The following is a 27,911-nucleotide window of genomic DNA, read 5'->3' as shown; positions in this document are numbered from 1 at the left end:
CATTTAATTTAGACATGATCGCCGTCATTAATAAACTTGTAATTTCCACTTTAAAATTTCATCCTGTTTAAACGTTTATCTGAATATGATGTAAACATGTTTGGTTCTTGCTAGGTAGCGACAGGCGATTCGGGGAGTTTTGATCAATCGCTCAATATGTGACGTCTTTGAAGTGTCAACAAAAAAATGAATAAGTCATTCCTTTACTGGAACGCAAGGTCATTTAAATGGAAGCTTCCAATGAACTTTCTGTCATAAAATTTGGATAGGGTCTGATAGTTTGAACCGAGGACAGCTTCAAAGGACAGTACAGGGAGTTGAACTGAATGAATGGAAAAGAGAAGAATTTAACTTTGAATTAAACCAACAATATTTGATTTTCACACAAATATGGATTGGAAATGTTACTAAAGTTCAATTTTTACCGAGTATCGAGATATCAAGGGGACTATTTATGGTGGAATGCTAAAACTTATTCAAAATTAAATTGGAATCGGCTATAATTAATAGGATATCTTATTGTCCAAACCAAAAACATTAGGTAAGTCACCATTTTTACAACAGAAGTACATGAAACACCTGTGTAGTAATCAGTGTTGATACATACCTTTTTATTATTGTCCTTGGAATGGAATTATTTAATGGTTACAACTTTGTCCAAATATGTTTATATAAAGAACATTAAAAACTGACATGGGAACATTTTTTCTACAGTTGAACCAATATTTGTTACAAGAATAAAAAATAATTCGCATTTCCTCTACCTTGTCAAGTTAATTAAAGAATACAGCCGAAATTAAAAAAGTCAAACTTTTCTTGGCTTTTATAGTGTACAAGTTATATATCGATACAAGGTACATGTCTGTCCAACATGTACATGTTTCTACAACAAGTTACATGCCTGTACACCAAGTTACAAGTATGTACAAGCTACAAGTTAGGATAAGTTATAGGTCTATACAATAAGTTACCTATCTGTTCAACAAGTTACATGTCTGTACACCAAGTTATAAGTATGTACAAGCTACAAGTTAGGATAAGTTATAGGTCTATACAATAAGTTACCTATCTGTTCAACAAGTTACATGTCTGTACACCAAGTTATAAGTATGTACAAGCTACAAGTTAGGATAAGTTATAGGTCTATACAATAAGTTACCTATCTGTTCAACAAGTTACATGTCTGTACACCAAGTTATAAGTATGTACAAGCTACAAGTTAGGATAAGTTATAGGTCTATACAATAAGTTACATATCCGTTCAACAAGTTACATGTCTGTACAGCAAGTTACAAGTCTGTACAATAAGTTACATGTGATGATGCCTGTTCAGCACGTAGTAACATGTCTAATTAGAAATTTAATGATTTTGCAGCATGTTTTCACTTTTGTATGACTGTACAATAATTAACCTGTAAGTCTTGAAATCGTTATAAGTCTCGGGGCTTGACCTACTGATGGTCAGATGGTCACAGACTGGATAATTTGTTATCATAGGATTTGGTTTAATGAGTACACACTGACTAGGACTTGCCCTGTAGGCCAGTTATGTTATTTCTAATCCAAAAATACATGGTCTAAAGGCACAGTTAAAATTCTCAATTGACTTTGACCAATTTTAGCTGAAAGCCAATGCCACTCCGGAAAAATCATTATTTTTATCCCTGATGTCCATACATTGTACAATAGGTTGTGTGTCTGTTGAACAACAAACTGTTGGTTGTACAAAAAACACAAGTTGATGGTCGGTACCAAGAATGGAAGTAATATAAAGAGTCATTGAACCACAAGAATTTATATAGGTCTGTGGAATCAGCCGATCTGACAACCAGTAATGAGTATAAGCAGGTTCCAGTCTTAACAGCTACATGTAAATATCCTCAAGTGGGACTTTATTGTATTTATGTTGGATTAAATATTTAGTGATTACTCTTTATAGTTCAAAATGTATGTCAAGTGAACTTAGATAATGCTTTCAAAACAGATACAGTAAGAAAATTTAAGGGGTGTCATATTCAGAACTTATATTATACATTCTGGTATCTGACTGTTTCTGATAACAGAGCTGCTGATACTGATTTGTGTATACCGGTACATGGTCCTTAGTCTCCATGTATTAGGGTTAACTTACAGATATTGGAGCAGTCTTGTTTATTAACTGTCAGTGACATGATCTGTTAGATTATAGTATTTTTTCTACCTATTCTGGGGATTGCCTTAAGATTTTATATGATTCAGAAATTTAGTGTGAAATTTTGCGTAATTTTGGCAAATTTTGGAAAAGTTGGTTTCAATCTCACATTTAGGAAACTATGCATGAATTTCACTGTAAATGCCATTATTTTTTGTGATCATGTACAGGAGATAAACTTTCTGTTTGATGTTTTGATTGAGAATAAAAGATATTTGAGGTTGGGAATGAGGCCAAATATAAGACCTGTTCTCCCTTAGAAAAGACTTGGTGATCTCCAGGATCAACATTAGAACTAGATATATTGACTGCTGTTCATTTGATATGCACATTACATTTTGTACATGTATGTTACTGCCAGGCACATGTATGTTCATTTTGATCAACCAAAAAAAAAAAAAAAATCTAAATTCAATTTGATATATTTATTTTTAACAGAAATAAGACATATGTAAATTCAGTGATATGTTACATGTAGTAAATTGTGATAAGAGAGAGAGAGAGAGAGAGAGAGAGAGAGAGAGAGAGAGAGAGAGAGAGAGAGAGAGAGAGAGAGAGAGAGAGTATATGGTGTGCCCTTTTGATGAGACAGAAAAAATCATTATATTGGTAGGTATTGGAAGGCTTAATACATCCTGGATATACAAGTTTAATGGTATAGATTTTTCACTGGTAGCATTATATATATGTATGTACAAAGTTCTACTGCTCAGTGCTATTTAAATTGTAGCCCAAAGAAAAATCCATTTCCCTGTTTCTTGGAGAGGCTACCAGATCAATAGCTCTTCTCTTAATGATCTCAAATCAAAATTCAAACCTAGTGGTCCGGTATAATGTTTTGTCATTATTTATTAATGGCCTAAAGATTACGCCGTAAAAACTAAGGATCTGATTGAACTTTGAAGTCTTCAGGATTTGTGAACTTTTTTCTTCATTACTACTTACATATATTGTGACAATAATGTTAAAGTAAAATACCGGTAGATGTTTTGTTTATAATATGATTTTAACTTTAAACTTGATGTAATGGTGTAGGGACCCTAGAGTAGCTATAAACAGACTTTTCCTTCTGACAAATATTTGCTAGCATTTTATGGACTAAAAGTATAATAAACTTCGGGATACAACTTTATTAAGAAGTTTCACATGAACTATTTGAAGCATGCGTGATATTAACCCATTAATATACTTGTAAGCAAGTGTAATTATTATTTATTTAATTGTCACAAGCTAAATAACCGTTTAACATTTAAGAATTTTCCTCATAGCTGTATGTACATATTATACCTGGTTTTTGTACCAAATTTTGAAAGAAATTTTAATGATTGATTCTCAATTGATGTTTGGCCTATTGATGGTACATACTGTTGGCCATTTAAAGAGGTAAGATGTCGTGAGCATTCCCTAATCAAGTTTATGATAATTATCACACACCTGAATGAATCCTATCTGGGCTTTTAGTGTGTGATTTAAGTGCTCCGCGCTGGGTGTGGGGGGACCCTACACTTTGGCCCATATGATTTGTTTGAACTGTCGTGTTCATTTTTATCCCCCATGGCCTTTCTCCTCTTTTGATAGGCTAACAGCTTTTCCGTGATTAATGGTAAAGAGGACTTTAGCAGAAACTCTCACATTAAAGCATTTGGGAATAAATTTCATGCGTGTACTGTACTGCCAGAGAATTCCGCCGTCCCTTTGTTATCAGAAGGGGTCTTGAGACTGAACTACCTTGCAAAAATCAATATTGATTGTTGTAGATCTAATTTGAGGCGACTTGTTTTTATGAGTTGAATAAACACTGGAGTCAGCGGGTAATGATCAAGGTAACACCTTGACTGACTGCTGAGTGGAGGCAGGCCTCGAGATCTGTATGATGAAGCATTTTTAGACTTAACAAATTTACCATCATATATACAATTAAAATTTGTCATAAATTTTTGTTTAAAATTTATAACTACTAACACGATATAGAGAGGCATTTTAAAAGCATTTCAATTTTTTGATGTATTCATTCACAAGACAATAAGACGGTGTACAAATTTCGACTTAAGTCTAAGATTGCTTCATGATCCTGGGTTTTAACTTCTCTGTGATCCCAATTCATGTTGTTCATTAAAAATTCAGCTGTACACTTTCTAAGGTTTAATTCATTGTATTTACATCATGTTTCTATTTTAATTTTTTCATCTCGAAACTATTTTTGCTATTTGATGTTTTACTTTCTTCAGAGGCATAAATAACATTATTTGTATCTCTGCTTTCTTTAAGCTTAACATTTTTCCAAACTTAGAGTTTGAGACAACACGCATACACCCTTTTTCCTTGGCACAACTGTTTTAGAAGTCAGGTAAATGTCAGTTTGAAGTGATGCTTAACATTGCAGCATAAACTGATGCTATGTGCAGTGTTCAGGAGCTTAATTTCATGCTACAGTTGACCTAACGGTATTCTGTAGTGTACAGCTAAAAGGCTTTTAAATAGCTACACCAAGTCATTGCTATGAATAGCCCGGTGTCTGTATATACCTGCATGTGTGACCATAAAGCTGCACAAATTTAAGTCAGATTATACTTACAATGGTGTTGGTTGTCTTTTGCAGTAGGCAGTCACAAATATGAAAGTATGGTTTTACGCAAGTTCTGTCCACTAACTAGGTTAATGTATATAATAGCTCTGAAAAGAAATTAATGTCCATGCACTACATGAGTTTAACTCAGAATCACTAACAGTTTTCTCAACTTGATAAAAGAAACTGAGATGCAAAATTAAGCTATACCTGTGATGAGGTCCGGCTAATTTTGAGGCATTAAGTCATCTAGAAATGATCGGGAAGGAGAAATATTGAAGGGTCATTAAACAAAGTACATGTATTTAGAAGATGAAATATTTATTGAATGTTTGATTGAAAGTAAACATAATGGAGCCATTGGCATCTCAAGGTGTGTCTGTCAGTTCCTCACCAAAGCAAGTTCTTGGCCAGTGCCACAATGCATTTATTGTACTAGAACCCCTTATACTCTGTGTATCTATATCAATGAGGCTGTGTATCACAAGTCTCCTAAATAAAATGGATATATGTATTATAAACAGGAACTTTTCCTATAACATTCACATACACATGTTTATACAGTAGGTGTATGAATAAAAATCGCATAAAATTAATTAATTAATTCTTATCGATCATGTTGATTACCATATGATAGGCTTCAACATAGAGTTCTCTGCCCTTTTCCAGTGCGGCATCGAAATAAATCAAACGAGTATCCGGTATTGTTTTTTATTGCACGTAAATTGATTTCTGATGGAGGTACATAATCCAAAAGGCAATGAACCATACATAATTATGGGAAAAATTGATCAATCATAATTATGAGAAAAATTGATCAGCATTGTTCCATCTAAAACACGAAATCATTCTACAAACAACGAACAGTACTGGTGCAAACGAAAGGGACTCTGCAGATTAGTGTAGATTAAGTGGATCTAGATTATAGGAACTGACAGACAATTAGCTTAACGAAGGATTAAGTACAGTTATACTGACCAGGTTTGCCGATTCAGGTAGGATTACCTTAAACTAGACTGCTCTACATATTTTATGAACTCTAAAAACGAATGCAAAAACTTAAAATTACTGAATATGTCTTAGTTGCTGGAATCTCAGATCAACAGACTTCAGAAGTTAAGGATTTTTATTAATTTTTGTAATACATGTAATAATCAAAGTACTGAAGTACTGAAAGCCGGGCTCTCTTGGTGTCATTATGCATATTGTGTAGTAAAGACTGAAAAAAAATCTCTCTCTCTCTCTCTCTCTCTCTCTCTCTCATGCTTTTAATGTCGGCAAAGCGTCAAAGAGCGACCAAATGTTGTAAGCGGCTATAAACAAAAATATGTCTCTCTAGTAGAAAAAAAAATTAACAGTTGCTGCTTTGAATTTTGCAAGAAGCGTTATATATTCAATCCCCATTTCTTCAACGCGCAGTAAAGTAGTTCTTGGAAATTCATGCGCATTGTATACATGTGTCAAAAATGCATAGTCTTGTTTTTAAAACACGTTATTGATAAGAAAACTAAAAATGATTGACAATTCTCTCTAAAATAAAAAAAAAATAAAACAAAATGCCAACACTTTTGCCAAAACTTGGCTCTCTGTGTAACTATTTAGTATAGCGGAAGCTTTTACTTTGACGCTGTTTGGTTTTTTGTTTACTTTGCTATTTATAGTAACATTGGCGATTTGCCTGCCTAGAGCCAGGACTCTGCTTTAAGCAGAGCCCGGCTAAAAATTGGCACATACTCCTACCACATCAACTTATTTGAAAATCTCTGTTAAAACAAATATTGCTGAATTGTTATACCCTTGTAAAACAGTTACTATATAACTCTATACGAAAAAAAGTCCAGCATTTTGACTGTTGGACTGGAACTTTTGGATTGGAACTGTTAAGATCAACTGTTAAAATCGACTGTTGACCGGTGACGTCACATTCTGCAAAAATATGTTATTGATTAGAAGGGGTATATCAAAACAGTTGTTGACTGTGTCTCGGGCAACAGTTGATCTGTCGGACCGGCTCGCCTTCGGCCTTGGGCAACAGTTTGCGAGCCGGTCCGACAGATCAACTGTTGCAGCTCTACCCCAGTCAACATGTATACTGTTTACCCTTAAAAAATGATTGGATGTGGATAGATTTCTGTCTTTTAACAAGCAGTCAGATGGTATCGGATTGTATAATTATCATTTATCAATAGTAGCTATATAATTTATAGCTGTAGATCTGTTCGTATTAATTCAATAGGTTGACAGTCTCTCTTCTTCACTCTCTGAGGTTGATAAAAGATTGAATTTTGAAGCTTAGATTAAAGTCAAATATTTCAAAAGGCTGTAAAATAAGGATAAACATTTGTCACTGACTAGAATTCAGAATATATATGCACAATCAATATTATGGTTTGACTCTTTTTTCTGCAGGTGAAAAATTTTCTGTAATTACTGGCCCCAAAATGGGTACATTTGTTTTTTTTTATTGAAATTTTTTACGTTTAAGGGGAAAATGCAAAAAAATTGGGCCCCCAGTTTTTTTTTTTTTTTTTGCTTTAACAGAATTATATCTCAACTATCTGAAGTGACAATTGAATTTTCCCATAAAGTCACAGACCTGCATTTACATTTTTAGAAATGTCATTTTGCGCTATTTCCACTCTATTTTTCGCATTTTGAATAGTTTTAATTTATAAACCAGAAACAAGTAGAAAAAATATAACTGTCTGCACAGATTTATGTATGAACCACCTAAAAATTTTGGCTACAAAAAATAATAACTTTATTATATTTAAATGCTTGCCTGCTCGTACCTTGTTTAATCGGATGTCCACCGAACAATAAATTATATTGGTGTGGCCTTATTGACATGTGCTTGCAGTCTATGGACTACTGCCAAGTTTTGAGTTTAAAAAGTGTTTTGGTTATGTACATATTATCAATTTATAGAGTATGTACTAAAATCTTGCGTATTTTATCTTGATCAAATTGAAGCATTATGCAAGGATAGTTTATGGCTGGCAACATAATGGTGCATTCCATGACTTACGCAATAAAGAGTTGACTCTCTTTAGATTGAAGTCAAAATAGAGAGTGCTGGGGAATGAACGTATAATAAAACGCCATGTAAAGGTTCCTCATACCAGCAATAAATTAATGTCTCCCTGTATATTTTTAATGTTCTAACTTTTGAATCAACCCGACAGTAAATTCTCTTCCCAATTTACCGGTAAGTGTTCTTCAGTGGATTAAGAGCTGTCTTTGCCGTTACCACATCAGTTTGTTAAACCAACAATTACTGTAACTTGAGGTACAAAGTTCTCAAATACTTTTGCCATTTTTTAATCCAGTTTAAATGAATTACGATAATTGAAATGTTATTGAATAATAAAAGGGTTTTGTATTAAATACATTTCTTTATTCACTATCATGTATAACAAATACCGTATATTTGGTAATTTTCGCAATGATGTAATTTTCGCTATTTTTGCGATCTCTTTCATGTCGCAAAATATTGAATATGTAGAAATTATATCCTATATTATTTTCTAAAAGGAACTATTAAAATCGCAAAAAATGACTTACACAAATTAAAAATGCTACATATTTTTCCCATTTTTGCAAATTTTCGAAACCCCCCCCCCCCCCCCCCCAAAAAAAACCCAGATTAGTATGGTGAATCAATCATTAGATTTCATGGTGGCTCAATTTTCCTCCACGGATTAATAAATTAGTGTTATAAAGTCATATTTCCTGTTGTAAACTTTTGTAAAAGAATACACAAAATTACATCCCCATGAACCTGTAAAATTTAAGAAATCCACGAAAATTGACCCCCACGTATTTTAATGATTCCACACTCACTCACTTACAGTAGACCTCTAAATCACAGTAACTGTAATACGGCTATTTAGGGGGGGGGATTATAAAGTGTGGCAAACATTAAGTTGGTAGAATATTGCAATTATTGATAAATGACAAAGATTTATAAACAATTTGCGAAACTGCATATTTAACCAAATTATAATAATTTGCTCTCCATGAGAGCAGTACTGCAGTAATACCATGAGTTATTAAAGGGTCTATTTAAGTTTTGGCACCACCTTAGTTTGATTTACATTGCTTTCATAGAGCAGTAAATAACATCATTTAGTCAGACATGATCTTTCAGTATAACCTGGATCATGAATGAATGGTACATATATGTCTATGACATCATAATGGCTTTTTAGTTCGCCTGTCTTGCTTTAATTTTGCTGTCTGTTAACTTCTTCTCTGTGCTACTTTGTGTCAATCCTGACCAAACTGGGTGTATTGTATTTCTGAGAAACATAAATTTAAAACTGATATTCACTCTCCAGGGTGCTTATGTTCTGGGTAAAAGTTGTAAAAATTAATGTAAGTTGTAATAATTTCCTTCTCTTCTCCGAGGCTTCTAGCAATCAAAGTAATTGTATTTGTACATGCTAATGTTGAGCAAAGATCCCTTAAGCATAATATTATCAAATTTGTGGCCCCCGGGTCAGGAGTTTGGGGCTGCGTTTTTAAAAAAGAATTTACGACTTACGACCAAATTTTAAAATTGTCATTATTTTCAAGTTATTGTTTGAGCATATAATATCAGTAAACTACCAGTATATTACTAAGATATTTAAGACATACGGTAATGATCTTGTATAAATTTTACTTCCTGAAGTTCATTACATGTGACTGTAGAGATATACGATTTTGTTTTAAGTTCTTTAAATTTGTAATTAAAGCAGTCCTTGTATATAAGGTACAGACTACGAAGCCTAGCGGTTATATGGTGAAAATGCTGTTATAATTAAAATCTGCTTTACTTCAGTTAGGCATCTAGCAGGCAACCTGAGTTGATGGCAATTTATTGTTAAGAGCAAAGTCAGGCCTTTGTAAAAATTGTGGAATTCATGACCGACTGGTGAAGTGGGTCAGGGGTTCTGGTACATTGGACTCCACTTAACTGATCATGATGGTCCGTTTTCCAGAAGCGATAAATATCAGACCATTTTCTGTAGTTGACTTTTTGTGGCTTTTCGATTACTAAAAAGAAAATAAAAGTTGATGTATAAAATTACATACCTTAGATTTTTAAAAGATTGTATCTTCATGTTTATTAGAAGAATTAAAGCTATTTACCTTGGAACATCAATAAAACTGCATTTATTTGCCTTTAATATTTTGATGTAAATGCTTAAAAAAGAAAATGTATTAGGTTACAGCTCTGTTGTTCATATTATTGAAATGAATTAATATTTAAAAATCCTTCTTGTGAAATCTCTGACTGAGTGTGGGTTCTGGTATTTGGGTGGGGTCCTTGGGTGGGGTCTTTGGTTTACTGATACCAGTACTCTAGGACATTTCTGCATATGTTGATGTCCAGAAAACTGAGTGGAGTACTTTGAAACTTATAACCTATTTAATGTGCTATCTTCAATAAACCTTCCCCCTCACCCTACTATTAAAATGTCTTTTTCTGATATTGAGCTTATTTTTCTTGAATGGTTTTGTGTTGATAGCTTACAGACAAAATATCCTTTATCTACCCTCAGTAGAAATATTTTCTTCGGAATTTTTAAGATTATTGCTCTTTGAAAGGAGTTGTTCCCCTTATCCCTTTTGGTCTGCACCACTGATAAGTGACCATTGTTGATAAATAGGATGTACATGTAAGTTACCGGGTTCTGGTAGATAGTTAGCAGTTGCTGATCTGGTTGCCATTAGGATCAGTAAAATCCATATTGAGGGGTGAGGCCCTTAATTAACAATCTTTACTTTGAAAACCTTTTAGATTTTAAATCCCCTAATTCATAGGTTGGGCAATTTGATGTTTTGTAAATGGATGACAGAGGCAGTAATGTTGTTTGCTCTGTGACTAGGTGTACAAGAGATGGGGAATGGGGCGTCAGCTGATGAAAGTCCCAACGCGATCCGTGTCCAGGCCACACCCACTCCCCGGGATAACCGCACACAGAATGGAGGACCTCCAGACCGGGCGCGACGGAAAGGGGGAGGGTTCCAGGAAGTAGAAATGCAGCATGCTAGTCAGAACAACACGCCACGACAAAGCAATACGCCCCGGCAGAATGCAAACAGGCCAGGTCAAAGTTCAGAGGGGCGCAGTCAGCGCCAGAGTCAGCCTGGGGGTAGCACCCAGAGGCAGGGTCAGGCCCCAGGGGGTAGCACTCCCAGACAGCACGGACAGGGTAACCAGCGTGGGGTAAGGCCTACTTTCTATAACCTCATGTTACTTAGTAGAAGATCATTGTAGATAGAAACTTTTTAACTTTTTTATGAGTGAGATTCTTGCAATATTTTTTTACTTTTTTGTCACAATTTAGCAGTAGAAAAATGCCATTATAGACCTATTGTGGCAATGTGCTTTAAAATATATAATTGCTTACTCGTAATTGAACTTTTTAAAAGCTTTTAGCGTTTATGACGTTTGCTGTGATTTAGATTAGTCTAATAGTGAAAGTTGAGCTAGTAAGATATATGTGTTCACATAGAAACATTAATATTTTATTGCTTTGAACACTTTCTCAAAGATAATACTTTTTGTTTGATTATCATATCAAGTTAAATTTTGCTTCTTAAAAAAGCATCAAATATGAAATTGTACCAAATTCTATTTCAAAATAAAGGATGAAGTTGAATTAATTAGATGTAAAACAGTGATTAAGGGGAGTGGTTTTGAATGTAGGGATCATTAAGACCAATCTCACAAACTTAAGATACTAGCTACATGTGTTTTTAGACTAGCCTGCTTCTGCTTTATCAATCCAGCGTTTCATTTTTCTAGTCCTCTCAACCATCAGGCCAGGAGGAGGCGGTGAGCAGCGTGTTGTGTTATCAATGTGTGCTTTACCCTAACCCCGACCGCTGATGGTTTTGTGAAACTTATATTCTGGTTTTATGCATGTACAAGTTTTGGATTTGATAACCCCTTTCTGACCCTATAAGCTCTGTCCCGTAATTAAGCTTCCTCTGAAACACCCATCTAGTCCAGTGTGCTGGCTGTCAAGTGTTTGCATGAATGAAATCTTATTGTCTTCTTTAACTTACAAACCTTTTCTGACCTAATTTATACCCCCACCCTGTAACCCTGACCTTTCCCCCTTCACCCCTCTATTCACTTAATGCATGTCAATATTGTGCATGCAAGTGTTGTTTACCTTATTGTGATGTACTGTGTATCTACTGTTTCAATAATGTCGTATTCATTACCAGATTTTATCCTTTTAAATTTCAACATTATATGACAATAATTTTTATATAACATGTATGATGAAAATAATTGAACTAGTTTTTAATTTCTGATTTAAAAAAAAAGAGTAATGATAATATTTGCTGACAACTGGAAATCTTGTTTAGGAAATCAGTTTTAGTTGTAGATATGTATTAAGATTAAGTTATGTGAACTGAATTCTGAGAGAAATGATAATGATCAGGTGATCATTATGACCAATGGACTTCTTGTTTCTATTTAAACATTTATCACTCAGGAGCATCAGTGTTATAACGTACATCTCTTTAAATTTCCATAAGTTTTTGTCACTAATTGTTTGACAGTAATTTAATTAAGGTAGCAAGTCAAGACGGTACGTTTCAACTGCGGTGTACCATATGACCATTTGTTCTCGTTGGACCACCAGCCAGGAAAATCCTGGCAACAGTCATACAAACTAAAACTACAGTCATGATGTTCACCCACTATAGTCTTCAAACTGTTTTATTTAAGCAGATATCTGCATGCTTTTGTAACACTTGTAAAGGATTATGACCATATATTGACCTAGTTTGTTTTACGGTTACAAAGGACCGGATTTAAAAAGACTTGACTAGCTTTAAGACAAATGAACATTTGGACATTTAATTTTTTTAGAACGTTTAATTTTCAGAACATGTTCTTACACTCTTTCTGGTATATGTATATAAAGTCTGTGTCCAAAAGCATGTTTAATTGTTAAATGAAATATTCATGAGGCAATAAATGTACTAACTAAAGTAACTTTCAAAAGTACAAATCAATTACTGCATGTCTTTTAAACTTATTTGAAAAGTGTAACATTTCATTGGCAATTCGTGCATGCATCATGTATTAAACAGCGATTGCAAAAGGTCTCCGTAGACAATTCTTTTGGGTAGATCATTTAAATGGCCTCCGTAAACCTTAACATAACAATCAATCAATACTTTGTCATTGCGGTTGAATAGTCCTGGATAATAGCACAGGAAAATTCAACAGGTTTCTCTTAAAACGAGCCGGATCTTTTGGAGTGAAAATAAAATTTGAAGGAGAAATTTTACCGCTGCTGAGGGTAGAGAGGCTGTGTGATTTTGTGTCTTGTTGTTGAAGTCAGTGATTTTTTGGAGGGTAAAGGTTTACCTAATCCCTTCACAACAGGGGAGTGATATACAGTGGATGACAATTCAGTGACTATGACAGGAAACACAGCTATCTGTAAGTCTGAAACAAGCCATGGGGTCTGGATCCTCCAAGCCCCCTCCCAAAACTAGCAACCCCACAAACACAGGCCGAAAGGCACAGATTACTGGTAGTAATCAACAAAGGATTAGTGAGGGTCAAAGTTCAAGTCAGGGATTAACTGGATCAGGCCAGGCCTCGGCCAACCAACAGGTGGAGGCTGCGGGGAACTCTAAAATCCCACAGGGAACCAAGCAAGAAGGAGCACCAGACAAAACTAGTTCTGGGAAGGAGGGTAGTTCTCCAGGACAGAGAAACCAGGGTCAAGATTCAACAGGTCAACAGAGGTCAGGACCAGGGGGTCAACAGGCCACAGAGAGAATGGAGGCAGCAGGCGGACAGAGAAACAATGCTGCTGAGCAGAGTGCAGGCGTTGTAAGTCATGGGGTTCTTGTAGGTGGATTCTGCTCTTGTACGCAGAATCTAGTATTAAGAGAAAAACTGATACCAAAAAAGCTTAGTGAAGACAGAATCTGTTCTTGTATACAAAATATGTTCAGAGAAAACTAAAACATAGCAAACAAAGCATCAGTGTTGTAAGTCACAGGGACCTTGTCGGCTGATTCTGTTCTTGTATGCAGAGTCTAACCAGAAAATTTATAATGGCACTATAAGGCAGAATCTGTTCGTGTATACAAAATAGTGTCTGTTAGACGCATGCATGCTCTCAGATACCATCAGAGCTCCAGGATTTTTAGTCATTGTCATTTGTGTTCATGTGTAAGTCAGCATTATCCCTCAAAACCTTTCATGTGCAAATTCTGTCTGTCTGTCTGTCTTCTGATCCTACTTTTATGTCTGATCCATAACTTGAAAAACACCATCAGTAGCTCAAACTTGGCAAAAAGGTTAATCATGATTTGAAGTTGAGCTATGAAGGTCATTTGACTAAGGTCAGGGTCATAACATCATTAACCAAAATTAAGTATTATCATATCAAAATTACTGTTGAAAAAGGCAATTTTATTCCACCCTTGCACATGTGTTTAATCAAAATCTGATATGGATGATTATAGATTTCTTCAAAATCTAATTCCTTTATTCAGAATATTTTAGATGAGTCATACATGTATGAACTGCAAGCAGTGTGTGCCACAGCAAAAGATATGACAGCTAACTTCATAAACATTGGCATGTTCTAGGAGAACTAATTGTCTTATTAATCCCTAGTTGAGGCTTTTCCATGGTTTGAACCAAATATTTACATCTTGGTATAGATATAACTTATATCAATACCTGGGTATTGTAAGATGTGAGGATCAGTGATCGCTGTGCCTTGATTTACCTGGTGTATTGATCAAGTCATTGGCCTACAAGGAGTAATATTCTTGTAGCCTTGCAGGAGTCATTTGAAAATTGTAAATTAGAAATCCATATTGTCACCATGTAAAGGTGGTTTGAGACCAGCAGTGTAGGAAATGGCTTTCCAGCTGGCTAGCTGCAGCGTTGGGGTCAGAGTAAAGTCAGTCTGAGAGGAGATGGGGCTAATATTGATTTTTACCTTTCTTGTATTTAAAGAACGTGTTGGTGTTTTAATGTAAAGTTTTTTTTTAAATAATAAATGAACCATGATATTGAATTGTGGCAACACGCACACAGAAAGATAGACAGAAAGAGAGACACATGTCAGACAGGGAGACAGACAGGCACTTACTGTAAAAGTCGTTATTTATGCGTCTAGGAAATAATTCTAAAACATTAGTTTAATACGAGGTAAAATACCCCAGTGTGGATGGTAAAAAAGGTAAAACTTGCTTGTGGTAAATCATGCATCCACGTATTTAATACCCTGGCATATTATTTAACTCCAGAAAACATGTAATTAACCACCAGCGTAAATAACCACATTTACAGTAGACAGACAATCTAGAAGCTAGAAACCAACAAAGAGAGAGAGAGAGAGAGGAGAGATATGGGAGAGAGAGACTTGTTTACATGTAAACCAACGTGCAAGACACTTTATAGATTCATGCATTATAACACTCTAAGTGGTTTGTATGAGTTTGTCCCCTTGTATAGGACTGTTAGGGAAGCTAGGACCCCCTTTAGTACTTTGTTTGTAATATTAATGGTCACGAAGTAGTGGATGTAATGTGGACAAAGATCAAACTGAAGCTTGGATTGTCGAGTTAACATTAACACAGGAATGGTTTGATGTGTTGAACTTAAAAGATTGCACTCATAACCACATTAATACCAGGATGGTAAAGGGGGAACAGTATTTTTATATCCCCCGCAAACAAAGTTTGGGGGGGTTTATAGGAATCAACTTGTCCGTCCGTCCGTCCGTCCGTCTGTCTGTACGTCCGTCTGTGCGTCTGTCTGTGCAATCGTGTCTGGTCCATATCTTTCTTATGGAGAAACATTGGAAGTTCTTACTTCACACAAAGATTGCTTATGACCTACGGGTGTGTCATGACCTTGACCCAAGGTCATTTGGGCAAGGTCAAGGTCACTGGCAGAAAAAGTGCAAAATTTGTGTCCGGTCCATATCTTTCTTATGGAGAAACATTGGAAGTTTTTACTTCACACAAAGATTGCTTATGACCTAAGGGTGTGTCATGACCTTGACCCAAGGTCATTCGGGCAAGGTCAAGGTCACTGGCAGAAAAAGTGCAAAATTTGTGTCCGGTCCATATCTTTCTAATGGGGAAACATTGGGAGTTTTTACTTCACACAAAGATTGCTTATGACCTAAGGGTGTGTCATGACCTTGACCCAAGGTCATTTGAGAAAGTTCAAGGTCATTGTTTCAAAAAAGCTAAATTCTGTCTGTGTCATGTCTTGTATTAATGGAAATATTAGAAGCTAAAAATTAACAGTTTTCAAAAATAAAGCAGTTGTTATGTATAGAAAATGGACAGTGAAATAGATTATTCCAATATTTTCTATAATAGCAAAAATACACGCGGTATGAATATTTTCTTAGCGGGGGGTATCAATTGTGAGCTTGCTCACAGTACCTCTAGTTAATATCTGGTTTATACTATAGTATCTGACTGTGAATTATGTGTTATTCTTTTGAATATACTTTACTTTGTTTATTAATTTAATAATGCAGCATGTCTTTATAAAAAAATGTTAATTATAAACCGCTTATGAATGTTTTTACTGAAAAAGGTTCATTGTGATAAACCAATCTTTTGTTTATAAAAGTTTTTAATGACAATGGTTTATATACAATAATTAAAGGGGCATGGTCACGGTTTTGGTCAAAAGTTGTTTTTCGGATTTTAATGTTTACTATGTTTTAGTAAGGTATTTTTAATAGGCAACCAAAATTTGCGTGTCATTTTTGAGTTATAAGCGAGTTATAGAGCTTACAATTCTTTGCTATGTAAACATAAATTTTGTTTACATTTTGAATGTTGAAGCAAAAATCCCAGTTTTATACCTAAAATTTGTGTTAAACGTTAGAAACTGGTTCTTTATGCTTAAAATGAATAAGAAGATAGACAAATCAGCTCGAAAAAGATGTTTTACTGGTATATTGAACCTATGTAAACAAATACAGGGCACGAACCTTGTTTACATGACAAAGAATTGGGAGCCCTGTATCTAGCGTATAACTCTGCAACTGACTCTTAAATTTCAGTTGATCATTAGAAATGCATTCCTAAAGCATTGTAAATAATAAAAACAGAAAAATAGAATTCAACCAAAATCGTGGCCATGCCCCTTTAATTTCTAACATAGCAAAATTTGGTCCCTTCACAAAATGACTCAATTCCCCCCCCCCCCCCCCTTTAAAAAAATAACTCTTTATAAAAAGGATAAAAAGGATCATAATTGAACTCAACTATCAAAATGTACACGATGTTGTTAAATTCACGGAAAATAGTCCAACCGTGAACATAGTGAAATTAAAAACACCGTTATGTTTTCCACGTCTACAGTACTAAAACATTGTATTAATTCATAAATTAAATTGCTTTTATAAGAACTTGCATGCACATGGAGTCATTTCGGTGAAAAGATGTCAGAATAAATTACTATAAATTATATATTGTTTATATCTTTGGGTTTTTTTCTGCTTTTTCACAGACCAAATACTGAGATTAATTATAAATCATTTACATTGGGCCAAGGTATGACAAGATAGGAATATTCTGTGCATCACATTTGGTAAATAAAAGATTTTGTTCTTTACCCTAGGGTCGTGAGGACATTATATTTGAGACGTTCTATCATAAGAGCGGCAAAGAGTTCCAGTGTATGTACCTAGATGGAATGAGGTTTTACCTTGACGACTGGGGGTCAAAGGTGAGGAATCACAAAATTTATAAAAACTTTCAATCAATTATTAACTACCAGTAATGTTATATACTTTTAGTTTGTCTACTATTTCTGTGTTTTAATGAGCCCAGATCTGTTCTGGGTAAATAACTTGTAGCTTGGGGCGGTCAGACTTCTACTGTTTCATGAGTAGGAAAATTTTATATTACAATTCATATAAAAAAAATGGATATTGACACATTATATAGAGTTTAGAATATGAACATTTATGTTGCTAATTACATCTAGTCTCCTTGGTCATGTTTTATTTATGAATCATGGAGTAGAGATCATTAAAAAATAATTTTAATTAGAATGTCTTAGTTTACTTACATTTTCGTTCTATTCTGGTTATCGTAAGGATTCGTTTCTTGGAACAAGTACAGTTTTTTGTATTTTCACTGATTGACAGGAATGGCAACCGTTCCCCAAGAGATGGTACAACGAGGGATTACTTATCACCAACTCGGTGGTCAAAGACCAGGAAAACGTAAGATCTCATTGGCTTAAATCAAATGATCATGTTTTGAATTTGAAAAAGAAGAGTTTAAGCATATTGAACAAGAATCAAAAAAATATAAAATTCACTTTCAAATCAGTGTTAAAATATCTTTAAATCATAATATTTCATCATGGTCTATTAGACCTTTAGAGTTTTAAAACGTGATACTGTGTTTCCATTGATATATATTGACATCAATTTTTGTGGAATTAAACATGCAGTATCACATCACAGATACATAATGTCATTGACAATCACTTTTCAAATATGAATTTTTGATTTTATGATACACTCAACACTAAATCCATCAAATTGCTCAATGTTCAATGTTCAAGCAACAGTAAGCTTGGCAATGCTAATGCTTATTGTGGTATTGCTTGACAGGAGAACAGGCGGCGCCAGCAACAGCAACAGCAGCAACAATCATCGTCTGGGGCGGGGGCGTCCGGGGGCCGGCCCCAGGCACAGTCCTCAAGTGGTCAGGATGACAGAGAGGGCGTCCTCAACCACCCAAAGAGAGGCCGGATCCCCACCTATATATTCCAGGTAAATCTCACTTTACAATGAGAAATAAAGAAATGGGGACCTCGGTGAAGCTGTACTGAAACATGTATTGAAAAAAATTTGTATGTAAAAAAGAGGTTGCCTAGCAAAAAGTGATGAACTGCGGCACTTCCTTGCTTATTTGCATTAAGACACTATTCATTAGAAGGATTGATATATCATACATTGATTTTGAAGTTGAATACACTTAGTTACATGTTTATATTCTCCTGTCTCTTTCAGCGGAAGCACAACATCCACTGTTTCTACGACCACACCCAGGGCCAGTGGATGAGGCTGCCCACTGGGTGGGAGCTCCATCATGAGATGGTGAGTAAGCTGGTGGACCAGGTGGAGGAAGCCCTGCCCACCTGGGGGGACAGGCAGGACATCCTGGCCCTCCTACGGCAGTGTAACTATGACCCAGACGAATGCATGTCCACGTACCTGTATCTGGAGGGGGATCGTAAGTTGAGCTGATTAATGTGCAGTAGAACCAATATATCTAGTCATTTTTTCTTTTAACACAGATTATTGGCTACGCAGAAATACGCAGAAATAAAATAGTGTATTATTTCCTAGAAGAAACTTTTTAAATCACAAAAATGACTGATGCAAATTAAAAATGCTGCACATTTTTCCCATTTTTGCATAATTTGTGACATGCGGAAAAAACCCCAAACCGGATTTATGGTTTTCATTACAAGAAGAATTTAACATTGTTGGTTCTTCTAAGCTTCCTTGTATGTGTCATGACTGATTTTTGGCCATTTGACCAAAGTCAAGGTCATATCAGTATCAAAATTGCAACAGTTAAGGCAGTTCATTATTTATTAATACAGAATTTTCATTTTCAATTTTGAGGATTAACATTGAATTAATGTTTAATATTCTAGCCTGGTTAAAAGCCCCCAAAACTCACAAGGAAGCCAAAGCAGTTGAAGAGAAGGATGACACTATTGAAAAACTCAGGATGCAGTTAAAGGAAGTGGTGAGTGGTCAATGTCATTGATAGTCAAAGGTCAAGGTCAAAGGGACATTGAGGAAATATGGTTTTGATGTTGTTCTAATTTCATCATTGATTAAAATAAAGACTCAATGGTATTACAGTTACATGTATATCATATATGAAAATCAATTGAGGGTATGCATTGTTTCTTATATTTGAAAACAAAAGAAAAATTCTCTAAGGCAATGCCATACATTGTCTGTAGAATTTTCCATCACACAATAATGGCACTTTAACCATAATTTATGTGATATTTGTTGCTTGTAGGAAGAATCCCTGAAACAGGAGAGAACGGCCCGAGTGGAGGCTGAGAAACTGGTGAGTGGATGATAACAGTGGGGCCTCATTGGTCAGACTTAAGAGTAGTTTACAATAATATGGCTGCAATAAATGGATTAAACAGTTGACAACAGTATGGTCTACTTAGACAGAATAAAGCAGTGGAACAGGTAGAGTTTTACAAGTAATAAAAATCTTCTTAAGGTCAACGAACAAGAAGAGAAGATTATGGAGCTAGAAGTGGAGAACAAGCAACACGAGGCTCAGCTGATGTCCCTCCAGCAGAGCAGACCAAAGACAGCCATGCAGCGACCCAAAACTCCTCAGGTAAGTGATTACTGACCCAAAACTCCTCAGGTAAGTGATTACTGACCCAAAACTCCTCAGGTAAGTGAATACTGACCCAAAACTCCTCAGGTAAGTGATTACTGACCCAAAACTCCTCAGGTAATTTAAAATAACTAATGACCCAAAACTCCTCAGGTAAATAACTACGTATACTGACCCATAACTCCTCAGGTAAATAACTAATGACCAAAAACTCCTCAGGTAAATACCTACTGACCCAAAACTCCTCAGGTAAATAACTACTGACCCTAAATACCAGTAAATAATTACTGACACATGACTTGTTTAGTTAAATACTGACCCAAAACTTCTCAAGTGGATAATCTTTTATCTAAAACTTTTAAGCTAAATTTGTTGGGCATTTATAACAGCCCACAAAAATATGCACAACCTGACACAAATTCATTTACCATATCAGGTTAATTGATAGCTTTTTGCATTATATTGATGTTATTATAGGTTACACAATGTCATGTATTTTACACTTAAACTTAGTACTGGAATATTGTACATGCCATTGGATAACATACACAGTGTTAACTTCTGTAGGTGGTAACTCAGGTAGTAAAGGAGGAAACCGTGGATCCAGAGGATATATTGTTACTCAACAACACGGCCAAGGAGCTCCGCAAGTCACAAGTTCATCTCAAGATGGACGTCCAGCGCTACTTTGATGTTCTCAGGGGCCAGATGTCTAAGGTAATGAAAGCTAAATCTTGTCTCATTAAACTTTGCACCAGTAATCTAGCAGGGTGTACTATTTTTGGTTAAACTCTTAAATAACCCTCAATTCTGACCACATAGTAATACATAAATGCAGTGATGAGAAATCTGTCTTTAGGCCATTGACGGTATGAAGAACGTCAAGTCAAGCAGCAGCGGCAGTCAGGAGGAGATGGAGGAAATCCGGGCTCTCTACAGGAAGGAGGCCATGCAGCGGAAGCTCCTCTATAACCAGGTCAGTAGGTCAAAGGCTCAGTTAGTCAAAGGTCAAATAGTGAACAGTAGACTAAGCAATAAATTGAATGACAATCCTATTCTTGGTATATAAATCTAAGCAAAGATTTCACTCATGTTAAAAACAGCTACAATAAAAAATAATTTATCAATGATATTTGTGTACTTTAAATTCTGCTGTTTATTTTCTTACGTTTAATAATTTCTAATATTGACAGTTACAAGAGCTGCGAGGAAACATCCGCGTGTTCTGTCGTGCCCGGCGTGACGACAGGGCTGGCTGTTGTCTCAAGTTCCCCACAGACAGCGACATTGTTGCCACTGACAACAACCAGCAGAAGAAAATGTTTTCTTTTGACAAAGTCTACGATCCTAACTCCACACAAGAACAGGTAAATATACTTATGGCAGTCGTACCTTGTAACCAAAGAAAGTCATGAAATTAGGGAGATTATTCAGTCATACCCTGAAGCAAGTGACTTATGTCCATTTCAATGCCATCTAACAAGGAACACAATCTTTGTGCTAGCTAGGTGTTCAAACCCCACTATATGGAAGGAAGGAAAAGCTTTTACATGAGACTGTAAATTCTGTGGTCCCTTTATGTTGAAAATGTTACATAGCTATTTATTCAGTAAGCATTGTACACAGGTCTTAAAAATAAATGAAAAATACTTCATGCTGAAATAACTATGAAAAAAATAAAATGCGACTTTTTGATATATTCTTATATACAAATTACCTACCATTAGCTGCGTGCTCTAACTGTGATGGTTAACTTGTAGATCTTCGGTGACACTAAGGGTATCATCACTTCCTGTGTGGATGGATACAATGTCTGTCTGATGGCGTACGGACAGACCGGCTCAGGAAAAACATTCACCATGATGGGACCTGACAACAACCCAGGAATCAACATCAGGTCAGGCAGCTGCTGTCAAAGTCTTAGAGAAGCCAGATCATTCAAACCGCTGACTCCCTCTGTCACTGTTACTGTAATAAGCATGTGAAGTTAAATTTACTGTTTTATTTTCTAGGGCTATGAAGGAGCTGTTTGATGTCTGTAAAGAGAGGGCGGAAACCGTGACTTACACACTGAAGGTTAGTACAGTAGACACCTCACAACATTTAATATTGCCCTTGAAGTCAAAGAGGATGCGGTTATTTGAAATCATAATGACTGTCTGTCTGTTGCTTTTGTGTGTCCAGTCAGTCACTTTTTTAAAAAAGAAACATAAGAATCTCATTCTTAGCAAAGGTTTTCATGACCAGATGATGTGTTATGACATGGACCTTTAGTCTTTTGACCAAAGTCAATGTCTTATTTTCAATCAATGTCTTATTTTTATCAACATGGCATTTATTTAAAAGAGGCTTAGAAGGTAGTTCTTCTTTGACAATCAGTATCCCAGGTCACAGTCATACCAGAGCTAAAAACATCAACGTTTCTCTTCGTAATTACAGAATTATGTATATCAGTAACGACAAAATTAAAAAAATCAGCTTTGGAACCACACAAGACCTATCCATCTTCTTCCTTATCATGTTAAATTAATTTTCCTCCCAGGTGTCACTGATAGAGATTTACAATGAGACCATACAGGACCTGTTGACGACGGACGCTAAGCCTCTGGAACTGAGGACGGCCGGGAACAAGGTGTCCATCCCCAATCTGAAGGAGGTCGTGATCCGTAATCTGGACGACATCAAGAAAACAATGGCTCAGGGAGACAAGAACCGCACCGTGGCGTCCACTAAAATGAACTCTACCAGGTCAGTTAGTGTGAAAAAAAAAAGGATTGCTTCTAAATTTTGGAATTTATTAATATACATAAACATTTTAATCAAAACACTATAAAAAAATCCTGTCAGTAAATGCATTGTTTATTGTTTAATCTTCTCTATAATTAATAAAAAGTGCAGTAAATTGAATGATATTTCACCGGTCTGACAATTTCGGTGTTGACCAGTCTACCAGTCCAACTTCGAAATTGTTTGACCGCAACGTCACAGCTAATTAATTTTTGTCCGAACTCGGCAGAACGGAAATAGCTGAGGTTAAGTGCAGAGAGAGTTGTTGTTTGATATGATACGAAAAAGGGCGTCACAGGATTTTAAGGCATTTAATGTAACTGAAGGGTATAACAAAACAGTTATTCACTGGGTTTTGGGCAACATATATTTTGTTTGACCTGAAGGTAAAATGTTGCCTTCGGCCTGCAGTTTCAGGTCAAACAATTCATATCTTGCCCTCATACCCAGTCATTAACTGTATATTATATTGTCTAAACCAAATAAATGCACCGGTATTATAGAACAAACTTAAAAAATGCACCAACATTTATTATTATAATTTCAAGTTAAATACTGAAATCTGATTGGTTTAGACACAGTTGGTAATCCGTTCTATTAACCCTCAGCGTTAGCAACACATTTGGCAACGGGTAACACAACGAATTGCTACATGTGCGTAAATTATGCGCGTATGGTTGGCTGTAGAATTCAGCACAGCGGAGGTTGACAATGGTTCTCTCAGGGTGTCAATTTCAACAGTTACCCTCCCAAACAGGCACTATTTATATACTATTACTCTAAGGTAATTCTGATCAGGACATTTCATAGTTTAACTCTATAATATTACATGTATTATACAAACTGTTTTTACAAATCTCCATTTTTTGTTTGGTGCAGTTCCCGCTCACATCTGCTGCTGATGTTGAGTGTTGAAGGTCAAGACAAGGTCACAAATGCAATAACCAAGGGTACACTGATTCTCTGTGACTTGGCGGGGTCAGAACGAATCTCAAAGACCGAGGCGGAGGGCCAGAGATTGGTGGAGGCTGCGGCCATCAACAAGTCACTGTCTGCCCTCGGACAGGTAGGTCAACCTTAGGGGTCATGTGGTCAGAAGGTCATGTAGTCTGCCATAGAATAACAGCTCTAAAACATGTACATGATGTGTTGATGCCAGAAACATCTAGAACATAAGCAATGTAAATTAATTAGTTTTAACTGCTCTCAATGAACTATTCTTATATATGAATAACTTAACTACTATGACATGTGCTATAGAAACATTTTCATTGTTTTGCATTATTGAATGTCTGATATGGTTAATTTATAAACATATAAATGTATGTACAATTTGTTATCAAGGTGTTTACTGCCCTGAGGACCAGCCAGTTACACGTACCTTACAGGAACTCCAAACTGACCCAGATTCTACAGCCCTCCCTGGGTGGGGATGCCAAGGTAAGCTGGTCATATATTCTCTCAAAAGATATCTGTGGTTACTATTAACACAGAATCTTCATATACCAAATTGTCTAATCTAACAATTTGTCTTTATAAGTAATTACATTCTAATAATAAAATTGGATTAAACTCACAAGATTGTATCTCATAAAGTTCTCAGTGTGGCAGTAATTGAAATGTTTTTGAATGCAGATTACTGAGCATGATACTGTTAAGAGGGCTCCATGGTTGTGGGCATCTTAAAGGAAAATGTTCTTATTTTAAAGTTAAATTGTATTGAATTTTTCTTCACTATATGATAGTTTATAGCTTAAAAGATCAGATTTAAAAATTTAAGGTAGATCTAATCATTAAGTTGTTGGCCATCCAGCCTCCTTAAGGTGTTACTTTTTGCTGTCTGTTCTTTTTAAATGTTTTATAGAAACATGTTAGGGTGGTGCTCGGTTTGACACATGTGAGCTCAGTATTGCCAAGTATAACATAAAACACATGTAAGGATAAAGAAAGGTCATTTATTAACTAAATAAATGACAAAGTAAATTATGCAACATGATATAATGTAAACTAACTAAATAAAAGCAACATTTGTAAGTGAACAATTTCACAGAAAACATTTTTCAGTTTACATTACAAGTATGTTACATGTTATAATAAAAAGCTATAATCAAAAAACATTTGTCAAAGATGGGGCGCCATCGGCACGCCATTTAAACAAAATATTCAAAACTAAAAATAGTAGCATAAGGAGGTGGGGAGGGTGGTGGTTAAAGCAAAGCTGTAAACATACGTTCTCGTCAGAAGTAAACAATGGAGACTGACGCTATCTAGCTGAGCATGCGCGTGGCAGAAAATATAGGGGCCCCCTATGGGTTATACGCAGAACATCAAATTGTTTTTTTTCCCCCGAGAGAACAACTTTCATCAAAATCAAGTACATTGCTATATGTATATGACACCATATAAACAGTCTCTCTAGTTTCAGACTTTACCGTGTGGCCTTTCTGTTTCAGGCCTGCCTGTTTGTCAATGTTAGCCCGGACGTGAACAACTTCTCAGAGACAGTCAGTACGCTCAACTTTGGATCCAACGCCAAACAGATCGCTCTAGGACAGGCCAAACAGAACATCAGGAAAGGTCCACAGTGATTGGTCCCGGTCAGTGGGTGGAGTCAGAGAGAACGTTATCCCCAGGGATCAACACACCGTCTACACGATGTGATGTCATGATATCTGTAACAGTGGCATTATAGTTTTCTGATTCTTATCATGTGATCATGCATTTCCAACAACCCCAATTCATATTGTTCACTTCTTGTTTATAAATTCAAATTATTTATTAAGAAAAAACCTCCCTTCCCCCTTTTTATGATACCAGCACTTAAAAGTTGTTTTTAGAAAAAATGATAGAGGAGCTATACTATATCTCGAAAAAAGTGACATTGGTGATACATGTATTGGTTTTAGTTTTAATTAGTTAATCAATAATGATACATGTACCAAGGTATTGTCATGTTTAAAATGTTTAACTTAAGGTACATTTCACATTTGAATTAATTTTGGGGTGCTCTGTCTGTTTCCATTGGGATAAACTTCGTTATAATATGTATATACACAGTAAAAAGTCATGAAATGCTCCCTGTGATAGATAAAAGAAATTGATGTGAATCTGCACCTATGTTCAGAAATTAGAATGGTCTGTTTTATTGTTAACTTCGTAGTTTGGAGTTGTATGTACCTGTATCTTTCAATGAAAACACCAACATTATACCATAATGCCTTCACACAATCAGTATTACTGTTGAAGTGCTTCATTCATCAATTGTCAACTTTTTTCATCTCGATCTGCTCTTAACTTTATATGGTATACACACCAAGACAATTGTTGAACTTATAATGTTCATTCACATAGCCAGCTGATGAGGGAGTAATATTGTTTGTATCAACAGAAGACAATTCTTTGATTCAGCCTTTGGTGCACTGTAATGTCTTGTAGAATTATTACACAATTAATGAACAGACTGATCGTTTGATGGTCCAGAGTTAATCTAGATGCAGCACAGAGTCAGTGTATATCACAAAGAGGATTGCTTATAATGTATTATGAGTTTATGTTGCTAAACATCAAACAGAACCAAGTATTGCATTTATAAATATGTACTTACGAAACTGGGTATAATATACATACCTTTGTATTTACTTGAATCTTTAAAGAGATAGAGAATATGGGTATTTATTTATATTGTACATTTACACTCTCTTTTACATCTTAATTTTATGTTTACATCAAATATTGTTCATATTTACAAAGGAAATGATCAATGTCTTTTCTTTAGCCATTCTGTGATAGAAGTTTGAGAGATTTCTCCCTTTCCGTCCAACCATCCTCCCCCCATGTAGAGTGTTGTTGTCCTTGTCTATGATATAACACTGTTTATCAGTGACACAAACCAGTACCAATACAGTAAATTATAGAGGCAGGCTTACCAAGGGGGAATTAAACAAATTCCTTCCTTTTTATCAGCTTGAATGAAAATTCACACTTGATACCAGTGTCAAATTTGGTATGATGGATAATTATCCTGATAAGCAAAAAGTATCACCAGTATATACCAAAGACTGATTGATAAGGATGTCCACCAAAAGTCTGCAGTTAAAAAATAATTGTACAGGGATTACGATATTTGTTATCTTTTTGTTATATTTATTTGTATTTACAATTCAATTATCATTTATATTTATTTTATAATCACTTTGTAATTTATTCTTTAATTTGATAATCAACAAACCGAATGGATTATACAGCATGTAAACCATGCTAACACTTTATATCATGTTATGTACCATATTGACTCTAGCTATACGCTTGAAAGTTTTCATATTGGAGTAGATCTCCAACATACAGAATGAAAGGTGTGTGAGTGATGGAGGAGGCTTTTCTCCCTCAAATTCACTTGTTGAAGTCTGCTGCTAACTATGAACTGTGACACAATCCCTGTACAGTGAGTCTGCAGGCTTTCTATGGTATCCGTATTGGCTGTCAATTGTTCTTCTATATTCACATTTTAGGCTGCATGATAATGCTGTCTGTATTGCAAACAATATAAATCCAAATCTTTCTTTAAGCTCAATCAGATAAATGTATCCATCTCTGCAGTGAATTTTCAATCCAAGATAGGAACTTATGGTATACAATGTATTTTATTTTAGCTGTGTTTGCTGCCAATGTAAGCAAATAAATTATGCTGTAATCTGTTAATCCATGCTCTGAATTGTCATTCCATGCTGTAAATTGTGAGTTCATGCTGTAAATTGTCAGTTTATGCTGTAACCTGACAGTCTGTGTGAACAAAGATTGATGATTTTGAATATTTTGTCTGTTTGCTTTGATTTGATCTTTGATATTTGAATGAAGATGCCCCCCCCTTCATGATAAAACTGTGATACCGTTGTTTACAGATTGAGTAGGTCTTATTTTTGATGCAATAAAATATTTTCCGTTTTA

General features: G+C 35.4%; 1 protein-coding gene across 3 annotated transcripts; it reads left to right on the top strand.

Annotated features, from left to right (window-relative positions):
• Positions 1 to 89: 89 nt before the first annotated feature.
• Positions 90 to 27,911, top strand: LOC105348419 (kinesin-like protein klp-3). Of its 3 annotated transcripts, XM_066080916.1 has the most exons (19): positions 90 to 541; positions 10,634 to 10,974; positions 11,557 to 11,586; positions 17,398 to 17,505; positions 17,930 to 18,007; positions 18,404 to 18,565; positions 18,806 to 19,028; positions 19,459 to 19,553; positions 19,839 to 19,889; positions 20,055 to 20,177; positions 20,748 to 20,897; positions 21,040 to 21,156; positions 21,374 to 21,547; positions 21,941 to 22,077; positions 22,193 to 22,256; positions 22,723 to 22,928; positions 23,847 to 24,033; positions 24,312 to 24,407; positions 25,421 to 27,911. In XM_066080916.1, the coding sequence occupies exons 2-19, from the start codon at positions 10,645 to 10,647 to the stop codon at positions 25,553 to 25,555; spliced, it is 2,466 nt and encodes an 821-aa protein (XP_065936988.1). In that variant the 5' UTR covers positions 90 to 541; positions 10,634 to 10,644; the 3' UTR covers positions 25,556 to 27,911. The 3 variants fall into 3 exon arrangements, with proteins under 3 accessions (XP_065936988.1, XP_065936989.1, XP_065936987.1); XM_066080917.1 differs by lacking the exon at positions 11,557 to 11,586; XM_066080915.1 differs by lacking the exons at positions 90 to 541; positions 10,634 to 10,974; positions 11,557 to 11,586 and adding an exon at positions 12,804 to 13,617.

This window comes from Magallana gigas, chromosome 4 (assembly GCF_963853765.1).
Source record: "Magallana gigas chromosome 4, xbMagGiga1.1, whole genome shotgun sequence".
Lineage (NCBI taxonomy): Eukaryota > Metazoa > Mollusca > Bivalvia > Ostreida > Ostreidae > Magallana > Magallana gigas.
Note: the sequence above shows the minus strand (reverse complement) of the source record. Positions and strands in the feature narration are given on the sequence as shown.

What these genes read in the sequence shown, in the direction of transcription:
- LOC105348419 (XM_066080915.1), top strand. Translation starts at nt 13,237, where the DNA reads ATGGGGTCTGGATCCTCCAAGCCCCCTCCCAAAACTAGCAACCCCACA. An exon ending in CCTGTATCTGGAGGGGGATC is followed by an intron (nt 19,029 to 19,458) that starts GTAAGTTGAGCT and finishes TTAATATTCTAG; the next exon opens with CCTGGTTAAAAGCCCCCAAA. An exon ending in AACCCAGGAATCAACATCAG is followed by an intron (nt 22,078 to 22,192) that starts GTCAGGCAGCTG and finishes TTTATTTTCTAG; the next exon opens with GGCTATGAAGGAGCTGTTTG.